This window comes from Oncorhynchus nerka, linkage group LG26, assembly GCF_034236695.1.
Source record: "Oncorhynchus nerka isolate Pitt River linkage group LG26, Oner_Uvic_2.0, whole genome shotgun sequence".
NCBI lineage: Eukaryota > Metazoa > Chordata > Actinopteri > Salmoniformes > Salmonidae > Oncorhynchus > Oncorhynchus nerka.
In genome coordinates, this window is record NC_088421.1 from 13,633,029 (window position 1) to 13,656,976 (window position 23,948).

The window sequence follows — 23,948 nt, forward strand, 5'->3', positions numbered from 1 at the left end:
CCCAAAGGACATCCAGCCAATGGCAGCCAGCAGTAGAAAACATGTCATTGATGAAAGAGGATAAAGGAGGCTGACAAATTGTGCAGAGCAACAGATGGGCTACAGTTAGTCAACTGACAGTCCAGTACAACATTGGTGCCCAAAGACCCATAAAAGAATGCACAACTTCACGTACCTTGAAACGAATGGGGTATGGCAGCCAACGATCTTGCAGATTTCCTCTTCTTTCAGAAAGAAACTAGATACTGTGGTTGCAGAGGGCAAAGGAACAAAAACACTGGACACTGGAAAAACATTGCCTGGTCTGATGAATCCCGGTTTCTGACGTTTCATGCTGATGGGAGGACTAGGGTATGGAGAAAACCACATGAGTACATGCATCCATCATGTCACGTGTCAACATTGCAGCCTGGTGGTGGTGGTATGATGGTGTGATGGTGTGGGGGTTGTTTTCATGACTCACATTGGGCCCCTTGATAAAAGTGGAGCAATGTCTGAATGCCACAGGATATCTGAACATCATTACCAATCAGGTGCATCCCTTTATGGCAGCAGTGTTTTCAGCAGTATAATGCCCCATGCCACAAGGCTAGGTTTGTCCAGGAATGGTTCAATGAACATGGCTGTGAATTAACCTTACTACAGTGGCCTGCCCAGTCACAAGATCTTAATCCAATTGAGCATCTGTGGTATGAGATGGAATGAGCTAGTCGGAGTAGAGATTCACTATCAACCAACTTGACACAACTGTGGGAAGCATGAACAAGTATCCCTGTGGAATGTTTTCAAAACCCTGTAGAGTCCATGTCCCTGATGAATTGAGGCTGTTCTGAGCGCAAAAGGGGGTGCAACTCAATATTAGGAAGGTGTTCCTTCTTGTTTTGTACACTCAGTGTATATATACAGTTGAAGTTGGAAGTTTACATACACCTTAGCCAAATACATTTAAACTCAGTTTCACAATTCCTGACATTTAATCCAAGTAAAAATTCCCTGTTTTAGGTCAGTTAGGATCACCACTTTATTTTAAGAATGTGAAATGTTCGAAAAATAGTAGAGAGAATGATTTATTTCAGCTTTTATTTCTTTCATCACATTCCCAGTGTGTCAGATGTTTACATGGACTCAATTAGTATTTGGTAGCATTGCCTTTTAATTGTTTAACTTGGGTAAATGTTTTGGGTAGCCTTCCACAAGCTTCCCACAATAAGTTGGGTGAATTTTGTCCCATTCCTCCTGACAGAGTTGGTGTCCTTAAGCCATTTTGCCACAACTTTGAAAGTATGCTTGAGTCATTGTTCATTTGGAAGAGCCATTTGCAACCAAGCATTAACTTCCTGACTGATGTCTTGAGATGTTGCTTCAATATATCCACATAATTTTTCTCCCTCATGATGCCATCTATTTTGTGAAGTGCACCAGTCCCTCCTGCAGCACATCACACCCAAAACATGATGCTTCCACCCCTGTGTTTCACGGTTGGGATGGTGTTCTTCGGCTTGCTTCAGGAGGCTTTCCCCCTTTTTACTCCAAACATAACAATGGTAAATAAATAAATAAAAAACAATGGTCAAAAATATCTATTTTTGTTTCATTAGACCAGAGGACATTTCTCCAAAAAGTACGATCTTTGTCCCCATGTGCAGTTGCAAACCATAGTCTGGCTTTTTTATGGTGGTTTTGGAGCAGTGGTTTCTTCCTTGCTGAGCGGCATTTCAGGTTATGTCGATATAGGACTCGATCTACTGTGGATATAGATACTTTTGTACCTGTTTCCTCCAGCATCTTCACAAGGTCCTTTGCTGTTGTTCTGGGATTGATTTGCACTTTTCCCACCAAAGTATGTTCATCTCTAGGAGACAGAACATTTCTCCATCCTGAGCGGTATGACGGCTGCGTAGTCCCATGGTCTTTATACTTGCATACTGTTGTTTGTACAGATGAACATGGTACCTTCAGGCCTTTGGAAATTGCTCCCAAGGATGTACTAGACTTGTGGAGGTCTACAATTTTTTTCTAAGGTCTTGGGTGATTTCTTTTGATTTTCCCATGATGTCAAGCAAAGAGGCACCGAGTTTGAAGGTAGGCCTTGAAATACATCCACAGGTACACCTCCAATTGACTCAAATGATGTCAATTAGCCTATCAGAAGCTTCTAAAGCCATGACATAATTTTCAGGAATTTTCCAAGCTGTTTAAAGGCACAGTCAACTTCGTGTATGTAAACGTCTGACCCACTGGAATTGTGATACAGTGAATTACAAGTGAAATAATCTGTCTGTAAATAATTGTTAGAAAAATTACTTGTGTCATGCACAAAGTACATGTCCTAACTGACTTGCCAAAACTATAGTTTGTTAACAAGAAAATTGTGGAGTGGTTGAAAAATGAGTTATAATGACTCCAACCTAAGTGTATGTAAACTTCTGACTTCAACTGTATACTCTGGACTCTAGTCATAGCTTTTTCTGATATTGCTCGTTCTGATATGTTTAAACTTTTGGGATCAAATCAAATCCAAATGAAATTGTATTTGTCACATACACATGGTTAGCAGATGTTAATGTGAGTGTAGCGAAATGCTTGTGCTTCTAGTTCCGACAATGCAGTAATAACCAACGAGTAATCTAACCTAACAATTTCACAACTACCTTATACACACAAGTGTAAAGGGATGAAGAACATGTTCATAAAAATATATGAATGAGTGATGGTACAGAACGGCATAGACAAGATGCAGTAGATGGTATAGAGTACAGTATATACATATGAGATGAGTAATGTAGGGTATGTAAACATACTAAGTAGCATTGTTTAAAGTGGCTAGTGATACATTTTTTACAACAATTTTTCCATTATTAAAGTGGCTGGAGTTGAGTCAGTATGTTGGCAGCAGGTACTCAAAGTTAGTGGTGGCTGTTTAACAGCCTGATGGCCTTGAGATAGAAGTTGTTTTTCAGTCTCTCTCCTGCTTTGATGCACCTGTACTGACCTCGCCTTCTGGATGATAGCGGGGTGAACAGGCAGTGTCGGGTGGTTGTTGTCCTTGATGATCTTTATGGCCTTCCTGTAACATCGAGTGGTGTAGGTGTCCTGGAGGGCAGGTAGTTTTCCCCCGCTGATGTGTTGTGCAGAACTCACTACCCTCCGGAGAGCCTTACGGTTGTGGGCGGATCAGTTGCCATACCAGGTGGTGATACAGCCCGACAGGATGCTCTCGATTGTGCATCTGTAAAAGTTTGTGAGTGCTTTTGGTGACAAGCCGAATTACTTCAACCTCAGGAGGCTGCTGCGCCTTCTTCACCACGCTGTCTGTGTGGGTGTACCAATTCAGTTTGTCCGTGGTGTATGCCGAGGAACTTAAAACTTACTACCCTCTCCACTACTGACCCGTCGTTGTGGATAGGGGGGTGCTCTCTCTGCTGCTTCCTGAAGTCCACAATCATCTCCTTTGTTTTGTTGACGTTATTTTCCTGACACCACACTCCGAGGGCCCTCATCTCCTCCCTGTAGGCCGTCTCGTCTTTGTTGGTAATCAAGCCTACCACTGTAGTGTCGTCTGCAAACTTGATGATTGAGTTGGAGGCGTGCATGGCCACGCAGTCGTGGGTGAACAGGGAGTGCAGGAGAGGGCTCAGAACGCACCCTTGTGGGGCCCCAGTGTTGAGGATCAGCGGGGTGGAGATGTTGTTTCCTACCCTCACCACCTGCGTGCAGCCCGTCAGGAAGTCCAGTACCCAGTTGCACAGGGCGGGGTCGAGACCCAGGGTCTCAAGCTTGATGACGAGTTTGGAGAGTACTATGGTGTTAAATGCTGAGCTGTAATCGATGAACACCATTCTCACATAGGTATTCCTCTTGTCCAGATGGGTTAGGGCAGTGTGCAGTGTGGTTGCGATTGCGTCGTCTGTGGACCTATTGGGACGGTAAGCAAATTGGAGTGGGTCTAGGGTGTCAGGTAGGGTGGAGGTGATATGGTCCTTGACTAGTCTCTCAAAGCACTTCATGACGGAAGTGAGTGCTACGGGGCGGTAGTCATTTAGCTCAGTTACCTTAGCTTTCTTGGGAACAGGAACAATGGTGGCCCTCTTGAAGCATGTGGGAACAGCAGACTGGGATAAGGATTGATTGAATATGTCCGTAAACACACCAGCTAGCTGGTCTGCGCATGCTCTGAGGACGCGGCTGGGGATGCAGTCTGGGCCTGCAGCCTTGCGAGGGTTAACACGTTTAAATGTTTTACTCACATCGGCTGCAGTGAAGGAGACACCGTTTTTGAAGATGACGAGAACGCGGGGCTGATTCATTTTGAATAACCTATTCTTGTCCTTAAAACATTGAAGGGAAAACTTTAGTTTTTCTCACTGTGACTCTAGCCTATGTGCATTGGAACCGGTTTTTCCTAGCGGGCCATGGTAGCGGGCCATGTCAGTGGCACTGTATTGTCTTCAAAGCGAGCAAAGAAGTTTTTTAGTTTGTCTGGGAGCAAGACGTCCTGGTCCGCGACGGGGCTGGTTTTCTTTTTGTAATCCGTGATTGACTGTAGACCCTGCCACAGACCTCGTGTCTGAGCCGTTGAATTGCGACTATTCTTTGTCTCTATACTGACGCTTAGCTTGTTTGATTGCCTTGCGGAGGAAATAGCTACACTGTTTGTATTCGGTCATGTTTCCAGTCACCTTGCCCTGGTTAAAAGCAGTGATTCGCTCTTTCAGTTTCGCGCGAATTCTGCCATCAATCTACGGTTTCTGGTTTGGGAATGTTTTAATAGTTGCTGTGAGTACGACATCTCTGATGCACTTGCTAATAAACTCGCTCACCGAATCAGCGTATTCGTCAATGTTGTTGTTTGACACAATGCGGAACATATCCCAATCCACGTGATCGAAGCAATCTTGAAGCGTGGAATCAGATTGGTCGGACCAGCATGTATTGTTAGGTATTACTGGAAACTAGAAACAAGAATTTCACTGCATCTACGAAAACATCTGCAAATCTATGAATGCAACTGATAAACTTTGATTTGTTTTCAGTGAGAGGTTACTTTGACAGTATTAATATGTTCTGATTTATCACAACTTCCTGCGGGTCACTTCCTCTTGTTCCTCCTTGTTGTGCTGCAGTGAGTAAGCAGCTGCATCTTCATAAAAGTAATGAGAAAATGCCTCTTACTGACAAATGTATTGAAGTACCAATTTACTGGCCAAGCCTGCTGCAGGTTATGTTTAAGATGCAAATGTGTGAGGGGGAGTTAGTGTTTACGACTGGGTCATTAACAAGGAGCACATTGTGCATTTGCATTTTGAGTGTCTCTGTTTATGGAGGCTGGATGACAAACTGAACATCTTCTTACCATCAATGTCCTCCACCTCTGACAGAGAGCTCTATCTTCCCATGACAACATCACCATCATCTGGCTCAGACTGGTTTCAGGTAACAACAAGATTGAAACAGGTGGCTGTTACACTATATATACAAAAGTATGTGGACATCTCTTCAAATGAGTGGATTTGGCTATTTCAGCCACACCTGTTGCTGACAGGTGTATAAAATCGAGCACACAGCCATAGACAAACATTGGCAGTAGAATGGCCTTACTGAAGAGATCAGTGACTTTCAACGTGGAACCGTCATAGGATGCCACCTTTCCAACATGTCAAATTTCTGCCCTGCTAGTGCTGCCCTGGTCAACTGTACGTGCTGTTATTGTGAAGTGGAAACATCTAGAAGCATCAACGGCTCAGTTGCAAAGTGGTAGGCCACACAAGCTCACAGAACGGGACCACTGAGTGCTTAAGTGCGTAGCACATACAAATAGTCTGCCCTTGGTTGCAACACTCACTACTGAGTTCCAAACTGCCTCTGGAAGCAACGTCAAATGAAAACTGTTCGTCAGGAGCTTCATGAAATGGGTTTCCGTACCCGAGCAGCCGCACACAAGCCTAAGATCAATGCCAAGCGTCAGCTGGAGTGGTGTAAAGCTCCCTGCCATTGAACTCTGGAGCAGTGGAAACTCTTTCTCTAGAGTGATTAATCACACTTCACCATCTGGGTTTGGCGGATGCCAAGAGAACGCTACCTGCCCCAATGCATAGTGCCAACTGTCAAGTTTGGTGGAGGTGGAATAACGGTCTGGGGCTGTTTTCTTGGTTCGGCCTAGGACCCTTAGTTCCAGTGAATGGAAATCCACATAATTTTGATCATGTAGTGTATATAATCCACATATTCAACAAACATAAAAGCAGTTGGTATCAGTTGCCCTGTGACCTAACATAGGTTAACAACAAAACATGTTGGTAGCAGATAGAATATAGTAAATGCTAATTGCATAGGCTAACAAAAGAGCAGTAAATCATTAAAAGTAAGGTTCCAACAGGTCATCTGATAAATATGTAGACTATGAAAGAAATCAAATACACACTGAACAAAATGTATATATTTGTATAATATAAGCAAATAAGAACTCACTTTTGGTCAAAGACCAAGAAATGTCTTCAGGTGAATTGTTTGCTGTGTACATGGTGTGTGTTACCCATCTTGGTTACCTTATGCCCGCCTGACCTGCCAGCTGATTTGGCAGCATTCTTGCGTAGGCCCCTGGTCACTTTGATAGTTGAATTGATTTTATATTGGATAATTAACAACATTGAGTCCCAGATCTGTTTCTGCTGTCTTACCAGTTCCTATTCTCATTGTCACGATTTTAGAAAACCGTAATCTTATGATGGTGTGTTCTCTATCTCCTTTGGTGTATTCATAGTACTGAATCTTAATAACAAGGACACCTTGAGAATCCAACTTTGAACCACATTTAGAAACACACAGTGTGCAGAATTCAATAACCGAACAGCTCCAGGTAATGGGAAATGGAATCACTTTATTCTGGGTTCCTGTGCCTCCAAAGACTTAACAATCTAGCCCATGGGTTTCAAACACCCGGGGTCCAATCCGGACCGTGGAGTTTCTTGACTGTTTCCAGCTCGCTAATAATCACCCAAATGAAAGCTAGACAGTCAGGGAGCATCGGAAATTCCTAATCTATGGATAGAGGAATTTTTGGGCAGATTTTGACAGCGAGGAAATATAAGCTATTTTCAGTGAGGACATCCGAACCTCGTTGAAGACTGAATATGGCCCCTGGGGCATGAGTTTGACACCTCTACTCTAACCAGTGAGGAAATCTGCTGCTCATATTTAGGGGAAATTCTCCAATTACAGTAGTCATGGAGGAATGGGAAAGACAGAAATAAAAATATGACTTAGTAACACCTTTATTCATTTGACACGTAATAATAAAGCAACCGAGACAAGGAATTACAAACACATTAGCTCATTCTCCTAAGCCCTGAGAAATATTAGCACAGTTGGAGAACATTCATTTATGAATAAATAATGGTGGAACAGTTTATGAGGAGGGCATCTGGCTTCATATTTTGTATTAACTGCTGCACTCCTACAGCAATGCATCATGATAAAAAGGATTCATGGAGGCAATATGGCACGGCAGTTATTCTAAAATATGGTTTTCCATTCCTCTGGAACAACAATGGAGAAGGAGGGTAGAGGTACGAGCCTTGAGACCATGATCAGAGAACTTAGAACTGACATCATTCATTCGGCAATGGTTGATCACATCAATGGCTGCTACGTTCTATTCGTTTTTCATTAGCCTCAGTCTATATTTGCAGTGCAGTGACAGTGGTTGTCAGGGTACATACTGTATAGTGCTATCCTTTCATACTGTAGATAAGGATTGTTCTCTTGCTCTACCCTTGCCTTGCATACTAACCTTTCAGTGAAACACAAGTATTTTGGTCTGTGCTAAATGTTGATTTGTTTTACAATGCAATACTAATGCATCAAGACAGTGCATTTGTTGTGAATCTCAAAGACAGACTTGCCTGCAAATGCACAAAGAAAAAACATCCTCATACAGGTAGTATAATGGGCAAAAAAAGCCTCAAACAATGTGACAGAGTAGGAAAGATGCCAAGCCAACAGCATCATTGTTTGTGCTGTTAGATTGTTGGCAGAACATAAACTCTGTTGTCATAAACAAATCTCACACAGAGGCGCTGACCTCGCCTCGTCTGATTGGCAGGTCCAGGTAATTCTTATCACCCTGAGTGAGAGCATCTCACACAGCTGTCAAAGTCGTTGAAACCTGAGGTCTGAGCAATTGAAAACCTATTGAGTATCCCATCTGTGGAGATCTGCATCCTCTGACCTGTGTTATTGAGGGTTATCATACCTGTTTGAACGCTCAGCAGCACACGCAGCATACGCAGCATGCTCACTACCAACACAGCAGGAAGAGAAACATGGAACGTTAATCACACGTTGTGTGTACCCAGCAGCAGAACCAATACAATATATTTACGGTGTATGACTGTAGTTGGTGTTTAAAAAATAAAAATAAATGAACCTTTATTTAACTAGGCAAGTCAGTTAAGAACAAATTCTTATTTTCAATGACGGCAGATTTGTACCTTGTCAGCTTGAACTTGCAACCTTCCGGTTACTAGTCCAACGCTCTAACCACTAGGCTACCCTGCCGTGTTGGTGGTGGTAGGGATCACCAGAAATAACCTCTGAAGCGCTATCTACCGCACCACTTGGTTGCTCCACTAGACTGGGGAGGCCTGGTATGTATCCAGACAGATCTCCTGATTGATCACCATACAGCAGACATGTGTGCAGGAGAGTAGGTGGGGTGAGCCTTAGCAATACACTGACAAAATACAAACCTGGTCTCAGAACATTGTAGGTAAATCCGAGACTCTCCGTTTAGTATATGTTACGATTTAGCAAAATGTACAATATGTTACAAATTTGCAAAACGTACAATACTTTATGAATTTGCAAAACGTACAATACATTACGAATTTGCAAAACGTATGATATGTTACGAATTCAAATTTGTTGTGGCTAACGTTAGCTAGGTGGCTAGGTATCTAATGCTAACATTAGCTAGCTGGCTAACATTAGCTAGGCTAGGGGTTAGAGTTAAGGTTAGTTGTTAGGTTACAGAGTTAACTTTAATACAGGAAAATCTATCCTGATTGTCTCGTCACTTTTACCCCTAGCTACATGTACATATTACCTAAACTATCTCATTCCCCTGCACATTGACTAGGTACCGGTACTCCTTGTTATTTATTGAGTTACTATTTTCTATATTTGAATATATAAGATATGTACTGGCTGAAATGCAATCTTACTCTTTGAGAAATATACATTTAAGTGACATTTGGGATTATTGCAAATTACTCCAAAGATCATTCTATAATTGTGGGGAACCGATTGTGTGAACAGATTATTTTTCTATCTCAAAGAAAACAAACCTCTTGAAATAGGCTAACAAAAGAGCATTAAATCATTAAAAGTAAGGTTCCAACAGGTCATCTGATAAATATGTAGACTATGAAAGCAAATCTATATTAAAATCAGTCCATGGTTTGGATGGTAAAGATAGCAATCAGTAACAAACAGTCTGTCTATGTCTCTACGCTGGGTTAATCTTTGTGTATCTGTTTTTTCAGATAACACCAGATAAACTTGTGAAGAAAATTGTACCAAGGCATTATCGAAATGATAATGTTACATGTTGTTTTTTGCTAGTGTGGTAGCTCTTTTTCAGGTGGTATACAGCTTCTGAGACTAGACGTAGAAGTAACATGGTAAATGAGAATCTCACGAGACACTCAAATTGGCATGATATGTTACCTTTGGTATGGTTACATAAGACAGAATGTTACTTATGCCAAAAACAAAAGGAGGGTGGTTGGGTGGGCGTATCACGCGAACATCTAGCAACCCAAAGGTTGCATGTTCAAACTGCATTATGGACAGCTTTAGCTAATTTGCAACTTTGCAACTACTTACTACTTTTAGATACTTTGCAACTACTTAGCATGTTAGCTAACCCTTCTCATTTAACATTTACATTTAAGTCATTTAGCAGACGCTCTTATCCAGAGCGACTTACAAATTGGTGCATTCACCTTATGATCTCCAGTGGAACAGTAGTGCATCTAAATCTTTTCAGGGGAGGGGGTGAGAGGGATTACTTTATCCTATCCTAGGTATTCCTTAAAGAGGTGGGGTTTCAGGTGTCTCCGGAAGGTGGTGATTGACTCCGCTGTCCTGGCGTCGTGAGGGAGTTTGTTCCACCATTGGGGGCCAGAGCAGCGAACAGTTTTGACTGGGCTGAGCGGGAACTGTACTTCCTCAGTGGTAGGGAGGCGAGCAGGCCAGAGGTGGATGAACGCAGTGCCCTTGTTTGGGTGTAGGGCCTGATCAGAGCCTGGAGGTACTGAGGTGCCGTTCCCTCACAGCTCCGTAGGCAAGCACCATGGTCTTGTAGCGGATGCGAGCTTCAACTGGAAGCCAGTGGAGGGAGCGGAGGAGCGGGGTGACGTGAGAGAACTTGGGAAGGTTGAACACCAGACGGGCTGCGGCGTTCTGGATGAGTTGTAGGGGTTTAATAGCACAGGCAGGGAGCCCAGCCAACAGCGAGTTGCAGTAATCCAGACGGGAGATGACAAGTGCCTGGATTAGGACCTGCGCCGCTTCCTGTGTGAGGCAGGGTCGTACTCTGCGGATGTTGTAGAGCATGAACCTACAGGAACGGGCCACCGCCTTGATGTTAGTTGAGAACGACAGGGTGTTGTCCAGGATCACGCCAAGGTTCTTAGCGCTCTGGGAGGAGGACACAATGGAGTTGTCAACCGTAATGGCGAGATCATGGAACGGGCAGTCCTTCCCCGGGAGGAAGAGCAGCTCCGTCTTGCCGAGGTTCAGCTTGAGGTGGTGATCCGTCATCCACACGGATATGTCTGCCAGACATGCAGAGATGCGATTCGCCACCTGGTCATCAGAAGGGGGAAAGGAGAAGATTAATTGTGTGTCGTCTGCATAGCAATGATAGGAGAGACCATGTGAGGTTATGACAGAGCCAAGTGACTTGGTGTATAGCGAGAATAGGAGAGGGCCTAGAACAGAGCCCTGGGGGACACCAGTGGTGAGAGCACGTGGTGTGGAGACGGATTCTCGCCACGCCACCTGGTAGGAGCGACCTGTCAGGTAGGACGCAATCCAAGCGTGGGCCGCGCCGGAGATGCCCAACTCGGAGAGGGTGGAGAGGAGGATCTGATGGTTCACAGTATCGAAGGCAGCCGATAGGTCTAGAAGGATGAGAGCAGAGGAGAGAGAGTTAGCTTTAGCAGTGCTTCTCCTAAACAAAACCTTAACACTTTAACCTAACCATAACCCTTTAACTTAACCCTAAATTTAATCCCTAGCTAGCTAATGTTAGCCACCTAGCTAAAGTTGCATTAGTCATCTAGCTAAAGGTAGCCACAACAAATTGTAATTCGTAACATATAAGAATTGTAATTTATAACATAAGAATTGCAATTCGTAACATATCATAATAATTGTATTTCACAACATATCATATTAATTGTAATTCGTTACATATCATACAAAATGGATGATGGACATCCACAAATTAATTCATACCATAAGTAAAATTTCATCCTAATTTGAGAATCCTGGATTTTCGTTTACTATGTTACGTATACCCCTGAGTCCAGGTTGGAGGATTAGATGAGGGCCTCACCATGCTGGGTGCCATTCAGTGGTCATAATTAGGGATATCACATGGCCTTCAGCCAGGGGTTCCACACCACCACTGGGAATAGTTTTCCAACACACACACACACACACACACACACACCAGCAAGGAGGATGTCAGCCATCAATCTGGGAGCTGTCAGCTGTGACCTGCTGGAACCCGTCACAGCAGAGAAATCTTCCAAATGAAATCAAACAGTCCCTCTCTCCATGGTGACATTTTCAATGGCCAGTGTCTGTAGCTATCTTGCTCTGAATGTCAGCCTGTGAAGGGTTGATTGACTAGTGTTGGGGAAGAGAGGCTAACAAACAAGTAGTGTGAGAAAGTACAAGAGGAGAAAGAAAGAATATCCTGACATTGATGTGACAGATTGATGTGGACTAATTAGCAATGACAAGCACTGTTATGGATAGTGGAGATGAGGGAGGAAACAAAAAAAGACTCATTAGAGAGAAATTACCAGAGTTCAAGACTGCAGAAAAAACGGATTGTACCCAGGGTGGCACATGCTTCCTAAAATCATACATTTTTGTTCAAACTACATTCCCTACAGTAGATCATCTCTATAGATAATCTGCTTTACAATGTTTTACTGTACTTCAGACCAGCTATGAGCAAGACACTTGGGAATCCAATAAAATTGTGACATGATTGCTACTGTTTCTCAGAGTTGTGTGCTGCCCCTCTCGACCACCCTACATCACATAAGATGAGCCAGTAGTGTAACTTGGCTTATCTCTGGGCTCTTAGTAACTGTGCGCCCGGTGCGGTGACCGTCTTTAATAATCTGTAGCTACAGACAGGTTCATGTTGCTGACCTTTAGCTGAGCTGCCACATGCATATTCAGCCCAGGTTCTTGCACTCCTTCACTACTGCCTCTCTGTCTACGTTTTCCCAGAGCTCTTACCGTGAATTCCTACCTGCTACTCCAGCCCTCAAGAATCAATTACTATCGATTTTCTTACAAAGTTCCCCACACTCTCTAGAGCAGAGTCAAAAGACGGGACAAAGGAGATAAAACCGCATGTGAATTACTAAAGTAACTCGCCCTTTACTGTGGGAGACTGATATTATTGAGTGTGAAGAGGACGACGTCGGTTCCACTCTGCTTCAAAGCACGGAGAATGTGAGTAAATGGCATCCTCTGCTAAGTGTGGGGACATTTTAAATGGCTTTGCCTTCTGGACCTCTGCCAAGCCACGAATCCCTTATTATGGCATGGTATGACATGGCGTACAGAAATGCAGGGAGATATGCCTGTGCAAAGACAACCAGGAAGGGTTCTTATTATACTCATCTGGCTTCACTCTGGCATGGTTTTGGCAACCCACACGTTGTTTATTGCAAAATGCTAATGAAACTAGTGTGCCATTTCTCTTCCAGCAATCTCAGCTAGAGGGCAACAAGTACCCTGGGGAGGGCCTCCATTGATCAATATTCAACTCATTTTCCTGATTTTCAACGTTAGTCCGCCATCGGATAAAAAAAACAGCATGACAGATTTTTTTTTTGGTCAGCACAGTGATTAGATTACTGGGCTTTTATTTCGATGAGGTCTGGCACTGGAGGGAGTGGGACTCGTTCACAACACTTATTGTTCAAACAACATTTCCAATCACACTTCTATTTTTTCCCCCTGGCGTCACCGTTAAAGAACATCCATCCTGATTCTCTCTCATGCCTACAGCTGGAATCTTAGACACTGACATCAGTTTAAATGCATCCTCACAACCTGGACTGGCTGACAATAGAAGTGGTGGTGGATGTGTTGTGGGGGGAAATTGAGTAATATCTCGACAGGTACTCCCAGTACATGAAAGGGACGTGGTTTTGTGTTCCAGGGGCATGTAGAGCTGCCAGACAGAGGAGAGGAACACAGCGGGGTGGTGGGAGGAGGTTGACAGATCATCTGGCCTGCTAGGCTCAGCCCTAATGGTCTGCAGATTACTTCAACAGAAGCTCTGGCCATTGGTCTTCATCATTAACTACAGGTTTATACTGGCTGAAAGGTAGAGAAGGCTGGCATCTGACTGCCCTGTAGGGAGAAGTCTCAGTGAGCAGAGCTGGTGAGAAGAAGGGGGCCGGCCTACATAAAGATCCACCACCATATTTTACACTAGGTATGGGGTTATTTTCTGAATATGCATATTTCTTTTGATGTAAAACCCACCACTGGTGTGCGTGGCCAATGAGTTCTATTGTCATGTCATCTGAACCAAAGCACCGGTTCCAATCCAAGTGCCAATACCTTTTAGCAAACTCCAGAGGGGTATACTACGAATCAGGTTTGAGTTAGCGAGGTCAACTCTGATAACCGGTCATACGAAAGTGGCTCACCTTTTAGCCAGCCATTTCTATGGCAACGCATGCTTCAGAACTAACCTTCTCCAGGGTTCAGGCTAACTAACTTACCCTCAATGAGATGACTGAGCTGCGTATTGTGCACCAATGGAATCAGATTCCCTCACTCACCATCTCCTTCATTTGAGAAAGATGACTGGTTAAATATTATATTCATCAAAAGTGTATTAAAATGCCTATCACATTACACATTGAGTACTGACAGGATACATTTGAAAGATCATGACAGTAAAACTTTTCTATTATTAAAATTATTGGTCACACTTTATTTGGATAGTCAGATTTTCCATCTGTACGTGCTCTACAGATGATCATAATATCAACAAACTATCTGTTGATAAGCAACTGCTTGCTAAGGTACAGTTAGGGTTATAATAAGGATTTTTTTTGGTAAGAGTTAGGGTAATAGTTTGGATAAGGGTTAGTTAGATACTTCGTTGAAATGTTACTGTACTATCCAAATAGGTGCGGGAAAAAAAGGTTATGTGTGTATCGATTAGCCAAAGCACAAAGACAGCATTAACAATATATAAATAAAACAAACTTCTAGACCATTTCACATGATAGCCTGCTGAATTTGCAAGATACTGTAACTTTTCTTTCATGTTGATTTTCGGCAAAAATTTAAATGGTTTCAGCATTGCCACTCCCATGGTTTGATGGAGCGCGCACCTCACTCACGCGCCAACAGGACTACTTTTCAAATAAGAGACACCTTGGAAAAACTACTTGGTCATTTTTCAAGAAACAAGCCTGAAATCCTGTCTAGACAGTTGACATCTAGTGGAAGCCATAGGAACTGCAATCTGGGTCCTATCTATTTGTATATCCTATAGGCTAGCATTGAAATGGTCTGTGACCTCAAACTAAATTATTTTCCTCTGGTTTTCGCCTGCCATATCAGTTTTGTTATACTCACAGACATTATTTTAACAGTTTTAGAAACTTCGGAGTGTCTATCCAATGGTACCAATTATATGCATATCCTAACCTCTTGGGCCTGAGTAACAGGCAGTTTACTTTGGGCACGTCACAGTGTTTAACTAAGTCATTCATAATTCCAAACATTGCCCTGTATGCCGAAGAAGTTAAGGTCAACAGCATCATGAACTTCACCCAGTACCAAGACATTTTAGCCAAATACTTGGTTGCCTCTGTCAGGAGGCTGAAACTAGGCCAAAAGTGGATCTTCCAGCAAGACAATGACCCCAAGCACATATCAAAATCCACAAATGAATGGTTCATTATTAACCACAAAATAAACATTTTGCAATGGCCATTTCAGTCTTCGGACTTGAACCCGATTGAAAACCTGTAGTTTGAATTGAAGAGCGCGGACGAAGGATATGGATAAAGATTATGTATGGAGGAACAGTCTACGATCTCTCCCAATGTGTTTCCAATCTCAAAACATTATTCAAAAAGGCTCAGTGCCATTATCATTGGAAGGTGAGGTATTGAAAGGTATGGAAAATAGGGGTACCAATAATTTTGACAACCATCTTGAGAAAAAAATATTTTACTTATTATAATTAATATATTTAACCTTTATACTAATACAATTGCTCAGAGAAAGTCTCATTTTCAAATGTTTTTGAGCATACAATATAGCTCAGTATGTATTATTTATTTTATAGTATTTTTTGCTCATCTTTATCAAGGGTGCCAATAATTTAGGACCCAACTGGAGATTAACACACACACTGGACTTGAAATGTCAGTCCAGTTTGGAGTGGAGGACCTATTGCAAAACAATGAACAGAAGAGATGAAGTCATCAAATTATTAACTTCTGAAATCTATTCAGTAAAAAAGTGTTTTAACTAAGATGCCAAACATTCTCTGAGCAGAGAATATCTGTGAGAAAAGATCCTCCCAAGACTCAATAAAACACACGTGTTAATGTGTGATGAGATGAAAGCGGTACCATTTTCTGCAATGTGCAAATCGATTATACATGCAAAACACTAATAAAAACACATTTTACAAGCCCCTCAAGCCCTGACATTTCCCTGTTCGCTGCTTGCGATAATAAGCTTCAGAAATAGCTGCTCCAGACTTGGCACATAGCACCATCGTGTATCCATCTGTAAGAGCATGAGGCATTGACTTGTGATCTCATATACACTCACCAAGTCCATACACCACCACCACCAACATAATCTATAATGGAAGGGGGAGGATGGGAGATAAGTATATATATATATTTTTTTAAACGTATCACGCAAAAAACACCATCAAATGCCATTCATGCTGTCAATGTTGACTGTTGGGTTCTGAGTAACAAAAGGCTCTGCATAGGCTCTGGATGGCTGCAGGAGGAGTGTGGACAATTCTGACAATCTGGTTGGAAATGTAACTCCGTGCCAACATCAAGCACTACTGTAGATATTCAGCAGTCAGCACCCTGCTAAAGGCTCAGGTTTTTCTGACAATGGAATCAGCACTTTCAAATTAATTGCGGTACATGCATTTGATTTGTCCTAATGCAATGTAAGGCGGGGTCAGGGGTGGAGGAAGGAATCAGGTATACCCTCACAATGAGAAAAAAACAATTATGTAAATAATCCCACAATTAAGTAGGCTAATTACATGACACTGTAGAATTATACCAAATAAATTTGACCCGTTTTAGGATATTCAGTTGGACAACTGATGTCCAATGATCTGGCTTTACAGTGCAAAGCAAAAACATTCACAGGAGACAAGCTCCCTCTAGTGGGTCACAGTGGACAACATTATTTCATAATACTGGAGATGTGTATTAAAAAGGGACCATGTACAATATAACACTGCTTTACATTTGTTTTATTATTACATTTTACATGTTGTTTTTGCATTGGTAAACCAACATAATGTCTCTTTCAAAGAAATGCATTCTTTAAAAAAAAAAGAGAGAAAAAAATGCATATTAAAAGTGCACATACGTCATAAACAAAACATACAAATAAATTAACATAAAAAGGTTTGACGCAGTCTCATGCACTTTCCAAAACTTATTTCATCGTCAAATATTTTCCCGGACTCTTTTTGAACTACTTCCAGAAGACTACAACCACTAAGATAGTGTTATTGTAGTATTGTAGAAACGTGGGCTGCTGCCTGGTACTATTAGGTAGGTAGTCAGTATCTAAAGTCCAGTGTGTCAATCAAGGAGAGAAGAATGAATCAAATTCCATATGACTGATTAATGACATGGTCTTTACATGATCTAATTAGCTACCACTAACTATGTCAGATGTCCAAGACCAGGGGCTCTCCAACCCTGTTCCTGGAGATCTACCATCCTGTAGGTTTTCCCTCCAACCCTCATCTAGCACACCTGATTCTAATAAGCTGGTTGATAAGCTGAATCAGGTTACAACTGGGGTTGAAGCAGAAACCTACATGGAGGTTAGCTCTCCAGGAACAGGGTTGAGAGCCCTGCCACACATATACTCTAGTAGTCTATGCCACAACAGGTGTCTTTATGGCAACTACAACAAGACCAAAATTGTTCTTTAAAAACAAAAAATTAAAACACTCCCATTGCTTAATAATGACATTCATCCATTAACTGACATGCCTTTCATACCTAAATCAAACAGTCAACCAGTTCATAGAAAGTGAAATGAGAGCAGAGTGCACAGGCAACACATGAGATGACTGGGCTAAAGATGGAGTCCATCAGTTTCTGTAGTGTTAATAATAAAGTCCTTGCTGGTGAACAAGAGGGCAAAGAGGAAGACTGATAACCTGCTCTTTAAAAAGAGAGCACCCTTTGAACACATACTCCAGCATAGTGGAAAACAATTAACATTTATTGACATAATGAAATGAATGTAAAAAAAAAAAAAAAGGTAGAGACAATCCCTTAAAACAATCTTAAGACTAAATCCATTTAGTGTAAACTTAAGTTAGAAAACAAGACAAATACAAAATGTTCAGCATCTTAAAGATTTTGGGTTACATCCGTTTCGCAATGTAGTAACATTCTCACATGTAAAAAAAAAATAAAAAATAAAAATGAAAACCCTAAAACATACGTGTGCAATTAAAGCAATGGAAGTCACTAACCATGCTCTCCATTGCTGGCATTTGGAAGATAGGATATATTGTACATTTACTCTCTGGTTCACATAGCAACAATCTATTGCATAGTTAAGGACAGGCATGCGTTAGAGTTATCATGCAATACTGCTTTCCACAGTGTTGAAATGGTTGTTTCCATCGATTGACATCACAGTGGCACAACCATCTATCTACTTAAAAGCCAAAAAGGATAATATTGTTGCAGGCAGCTGATTTCTCTGTGAAAGCTGATTTCACAAATAAAATATATTCAAAGATGAGGATGGGCCATAAAATAAAGCTTTTCATCACCTAAACGTTGAGAATATTTTTATGTCCATTTTGTGAAAGATGTGGTAAAATGTATTCGTAACATGGCAACAGAGAATGTAACCGAACAGGTTTGGAACCCGGGTCATCAGTGAGACTCAAGATCATGATAAACTAGAGTCTAGGCCAAGACATTAAATCTGGAAGTCAACACAAGTCTTCAGAAGGGTAAAATACAAAGTAGGATCATGGAGTTAGCCTAAGCATAAATATTCTGAAATCTTTCTACAAAATAAAAAAAGTTACGTTTGAAATGGGTATGCTCTAATTTATTTAATTAACCATAAAATCAATAGTTATTTCTGGTTGCTTATCAAAGTTAGCTGGCTAATTCATTGATTCTGTTTTGTAGTATACCCCTCAGGTCAAGGCAAAGTAATTCAGTGAGCTAGAGCTGTTATTGGATCAAAAGCCCACCATTTCACCAGTGTTTGTAGCAGCAGCTCACTTAATGACAGTGTAGCCATGGGCAACAATAACAAGTGACAGGTTGTCAGGCTGTTGCTGAGCCCCTACACAATCATTAATATGCTAATAGTTCACATGTAACAGTGGGGGTTTCATTTTCAGACAGACTGTAGATTTTGGCAGCAAAATGTCTGCAGTGGGGTTTAATATTAAACTTGGTGCAGTAGGTTAGAGATAACAAATCTCAAGACCCTGGAGAAACTGGGTCTCTTACATTGTCAGCAAGCGAAATATTAAAAATTACAAAAATGCCATTTCAGTAGAAGGGTATCTGAAGATTTCAATATGTTACAAGCAGACCAGCAAAACTGTTTACCCTGGTATCTTAAAATCATAATTAAAGTTATCATATTTAACATAGAAGGTAAGACTGATGAACAGTCTTGAGAACTATTGCACTGAAAGGCTTGGGCATGGTAGATTACCAAATGGGTTACAGCAAGACACAGGGAGAGTTCAGTAACAGGTCAAAAGCTACAGCTAGAAAAGCTTTGCAGATATGGGGGTGGCACCAGATCTGACTGAAATGACTCGTCAAACTATCCTTCAACTAAGGAGAAGATCCCCATGCAGGGCCTGACAGTTGTACAGTTATGTAGATATGCTTCAAGTAACAGCAAATAGTAAAAATGTTCAGTGCAGTGTGCGTTATTTAGATTGAATTGACTTCATCTGAAGACCGGACAAAGGCAAATAAGCACAAATGTTCAACTTAAATGAGCGGTGTTGTTTTTATCAGTACTATACAGCAGCCTCTGGCTGCTATTCCATACATGGCAGAAACGTTAATCTCTCATGAGGTACCACAGGTTGAGAGGTGCTACCAGGACTGGTAACTGAACACATAGATCAGGGGTAGGCAACTAGATTCAGCCGCGGATGGTCGGGGGCCGGAACATATTTAGAATAATTTGTACACTGCAAACTGACCATAACTAAGGCCAAAAACAGATTGTATTTGAGAACAATCATTTCATATCTTGATTACATTGAGACACGATCACATCTCTTTTTTTATTCAAGAAAATACTTGGAAACAGAGTTCCTAAACTAAACACATTTTTTGACCAAAAACAATTCCCAAAATATATACATATATTTGTTTATACTAAAAACTTTGGGTAGTCCCCCAACCCCCCCCAAAAAAATAACTTCCTGGCTGGTTTCGCGCCACAGGACGCCTGTTGCTGACCCGACATAGATATTTTTTATTTCAGAACCTCAGCATTTTAAATATTTCAAACAGTGCCAGTATTGCCCTTTGAACAGCACCAGATGTAGAAAAGGAGTAACATTTTAGACTACTCCACAAAATATCTTCAGACTAGTGTACCCTTACAGCCTTAATAAATGTCAAGTCCTAGACCCGTTACTCTAGTTTCACGTGACCTTTTTAAACCAAGTAAATGTAATACATAAAAATTGACAGTAATAGATTTTTATTAACTATGTTACTGTATATAGTGTTGTTCTGGGAAAAAATATTCCATACTCTATTTACAAAGTGCTATCTTAAAACATTCCTATTCAGTTTTGTGTACAGTAGTAGACTAATACCATACTTTGCCAAAGGCAATGATTTGGTTCCATGACAGGATAGAAAGGCGCTTTTGATCATTTACATCTTGCTTATGAAAAGAAAAATACAAGTATATATATATATATTATATATTCTCTCAATCTATATATATTTATATCTTAGGCACATGGGAAAAAAAATGCTGCATACATAAAACAATGAGACTGCTATCGATATATGATGTCATTGAGGCTTCTGTGTTGGGCGTGCAGAAGACTGCATGCTGGCAGAAAGATTTCTGGAGGACGCCTGCTTCTCAAGAGGCTTTTTCCCATTGGGGGGAGAATTAAGACTGGATTCAGAAGTGGAAGACTTGGATTTACCTATAACAGGCAACAGAGAGCGTCTGACTGGGGTGGAGGGCTTGGAGGACTCCTTTACCTCAATGACAACCTTGTTCACATGATGCTCTGAGGCACAGGCCGACCCATCCCCCCTGAACGCTCCGCCTGGCTGTCCTCTCAGAGGCCTTCTTGGCCAGGATGCTGGTCTTACCCAGATCGGCCGACCGACGGGACTCTCTCTGGCGCAGGGCGTTCTTGAAGAACGACAGGCCCTTGTCCTCTGACTTGCTGCTGTGCCTAGGGTCCCTGCAGGAGACACTGGGGGAGCGCAGGCTGGTGACAGAGGAGCTGCTGATGGAACTCCGCAAAAACCTCCTCTCTGGACGGACCCCCTCCGCAGCAGTCTTGGTGGGGGTCCTGGCTGCAGCGTTGCTGCCCCAGCGTGGTCTATCAACCAGAGGGCTTACTAACCCTGAGTCCCGACTGCAGCTCCTCTCCAGCAGCTTCTTCTGACCAGAGGTGGTCTTCTCAAGGCCAGAGGCACTCTTCTTTATGGTGGGGGAGGGGGAAGCAGAGGACAGCGGTGTGGAGATGCGTTGCTTGCGCTGGGGGGTTCCATCTGCCGAGTCAGGACCCTTGGAAGACAAAGACTCTTTCTTTTTGGACGGGGTCCTGGTGGGCGTAGCACTGCTGCTGCTGGTGGTCTTGTCTTTAGAGGTGGTCACCTTGGGGCCCTTTACCACAGGGCTGGAAGACATTTGGGATGTAGAGGATTTGGGGGTGGAGGACGAACACTGGCGCTTCTTGGAGTTTTTCTCTGGCTCAGACTTGATGGAACTCTTTTTGGACCTGGCGCTCTCTAACTTTGGGGCAGATCCGGCAGTGCTGCTCTTGCGTTTCTGCTCTTTCGACAGGGGGCTTGTGCGTTTTGGTTCAGGGCTGTTATCTGGTTGTTGTTGTCCGTTGGGTCACTCTTGGAGCTCTTCTTATCGGCCGGCGTGGGGGCCCTGCAGTAGACTTCATCTAGGATCCTCCTGCCATGGTCCTGGTCGGTGCTGTTCCCCTCCATCATGGCCAAGGGGGCCCTGCCACCAGGGTAGCGCTCATGCCGGCTGTAGCTACCGAAGCAAGATGTGGATACCTTGTCATCACAGGCCTCTCCCCTTTCTCCTATCCTCTCCAAGGGGGGAGAGGAGCGTGAGTCCAGGGAGAAGCGTGAGGGGGAGTTGGACCTCATATGGAGCTTGGCAGAGAGGGACCAGGAGGGCTTCATGCTGTTCTCACTGAAGGCCAGAGGACTGGCAATGGATGACCTGGAAGACAAGCTCTGACGTTGGATGCTCCGAACAAAGGGACGGGTCGAAAATCCACCTAAATAGATACAAATAAATGAGTTTACACTAATGCACTAGACTCACTGAAAGGATAATTTAATGCCCCTTTTCTCAACTGGGCATAGTAACAGATCCTGTAAGGTTAGAAATAATTAGCTAAAGAGGGGAGAGGAGGGCAAAAGAGCTGAAGATGGAGAAAGACAGAGAAACCCAGTGTATCTGACCGTCATCTTCGCTGCGGTCCCCTGTGGTGAACTCCACTGACTCGCCCAAGGAGGCCAGAGAGGTGCGTCTGGAGGAGGCCCCGGAAGCCAGGCTGGCCGGCCTGCTGCCTTGGAGACGGTTCACCCAGTGGTCACACAGAGATGAGCTGGTGGAGCCTGGCACAGATAGACACGACAATCAACCCCTCAGGTCTCTCAAAGATAACCAAGATGTTGATGCTACTGTCCAACTAAGAGTGGACAAACAGTTTTAATGTCACTTAATGGCATTTCTCCTGTAGCACCACGTAATACACCATCTTAAGGAAACATTAGTGTCAGGAAAATCCCACACTCCAAGTCACCACTGACCTGCTACGGAGCTGTTGGCGGACCAGGAGGGGATCGTGTTCCTCCTCTGGTAGAACAAGATGTAGGCCGTCTGCTGACACACATCATCATCAGCGACGGGCTGGACCTCACTGTCGTCAAAGCAGTACCACTGGCCGTCAACAGAGTTCTTACAGTAAGCTGGGGGTTAGAAGAACAAGAGATTTAGGGTGATGGTGAAGAAGCTGTCAGAATGTAGTGTTATTTTCCTATCCATCTACCTCCAGTCAGTGACTACTACCACCTTACTGCTAAACCACCCGGTCTTACCTGTGTAGTGGCCTCCATGCATGTTTCCGTGGTGATTGCAGACGGCGTACAGGTCGTACAGGTAGTCGTCAGGGTTACGCCCCAGGCCGTAGGGTCGTCTCCATGGTGACCAGTGAGAGGGCAGGCTCCAGCTGCTCTGGGACCTCTTCACCATGTGAGGAGCCATGTCCATGCCAAGCAGAGGGAACCGCACCATGTTCTGCATCTTCACCCTCCTGTCAGCTTCCTTCAGGACACAGCAGTAAACACAGTACCCAGTAAACTGAACTGTCGCTACAACTGCCTCAGACAGGCAGGAGACAGGTCACCGGGTAAGACTGAATGGCAGTGACTGAACATGGACAAGACAGAACAAGCAACACTGACTGAAGTCAAACCATGAATAGGAACCAGTCGGGTCGCCCAAAGCATGAGAAACTACCGTTACAAAAACAAAACAGGAATGATTGGACACAATTCTCAGTGGGGGAATTGGAAGGGGTGCTGAATGTTTGTTGTTGCTGCAGTACCTGTCTGAACCTCTTGAGGTGCAGTATGAGCACATCAGGCAGGGTCCACAGGCTGAGCTTGATGTGGCCTTGCTGCAGCTGCTTGCAGTGGGGCAGCGCCAGGCATCATCTGGGGCCAGCTGGAACAAAGACAGACCCCACACACACACACACACACAGCCATCAAGGAAAATCTCCCACCGCAGTGCTTTTAAATCAGTCTCACTCACAGAGGGAGTTCCTGACTGATCTACTCCATGTTTTCACAGCACCTTCATTTCTGTGACCAGTGCCAGTTCTTAAACTGACCAACTCCAGCCTCTGCTAACCACAGTGTATATTCAGTCTATCTGGTGTCCTTCCAGACAGAGAAAAGCCATTATAAAAATGCTGTATTTCAAACATAGAATTAGGGGCAGAATATCCAGCACCCTCAGCATTTCAACAAAATTAAAGGCTATTGGATATTCAGCTGTGGAATAATAAACAAACCCTCTGGTAAGAAGAGAATATTCCTTTTTCCAAGTCTCTTTTCTTGTTTAAATACATACAA

The 23,948-nt window shown here is 43.0% G+C and overlaps 1 protein-coding gene across 1 annotated transcript in view; it reads right to left on the minus strand.

Moving 5' to 3' along the window:
* Positions 1-19,777: 19,777 nt before the first annotated feature.
* LOC115110334 (ubiquitin carboxyl-terminal hydrolase 31-like) overlaps positions 19,778-23,948 on the minus strand; it is a 63,643-nt gene continuing 59,472 nt past the window's right edge. The window contains 8 exon segments of the mRNA XM_029635909.2: positions 19,778-20,862; positions 20,864-21,632; positions 21,635-22,081; positions 22,269-22,424; positions 22,620-22,778; positions 22,908-23,133; positions 23,417-23,508; positions 23,511-23,535. Of these exon segments, the coding sequence (XP_029491769.2) occupies positions 20,610-20,862; positions 20,864-21,632; positions 21,635-22,081; positions 22,269-22,424; positions 22,620-22,778; positions 22,908-23,133; positions 23,417-23,508; positions 23,511-23,535 (2,127 nt within the window). The 3' untranslated portion in view covers positions 19,778-20,609.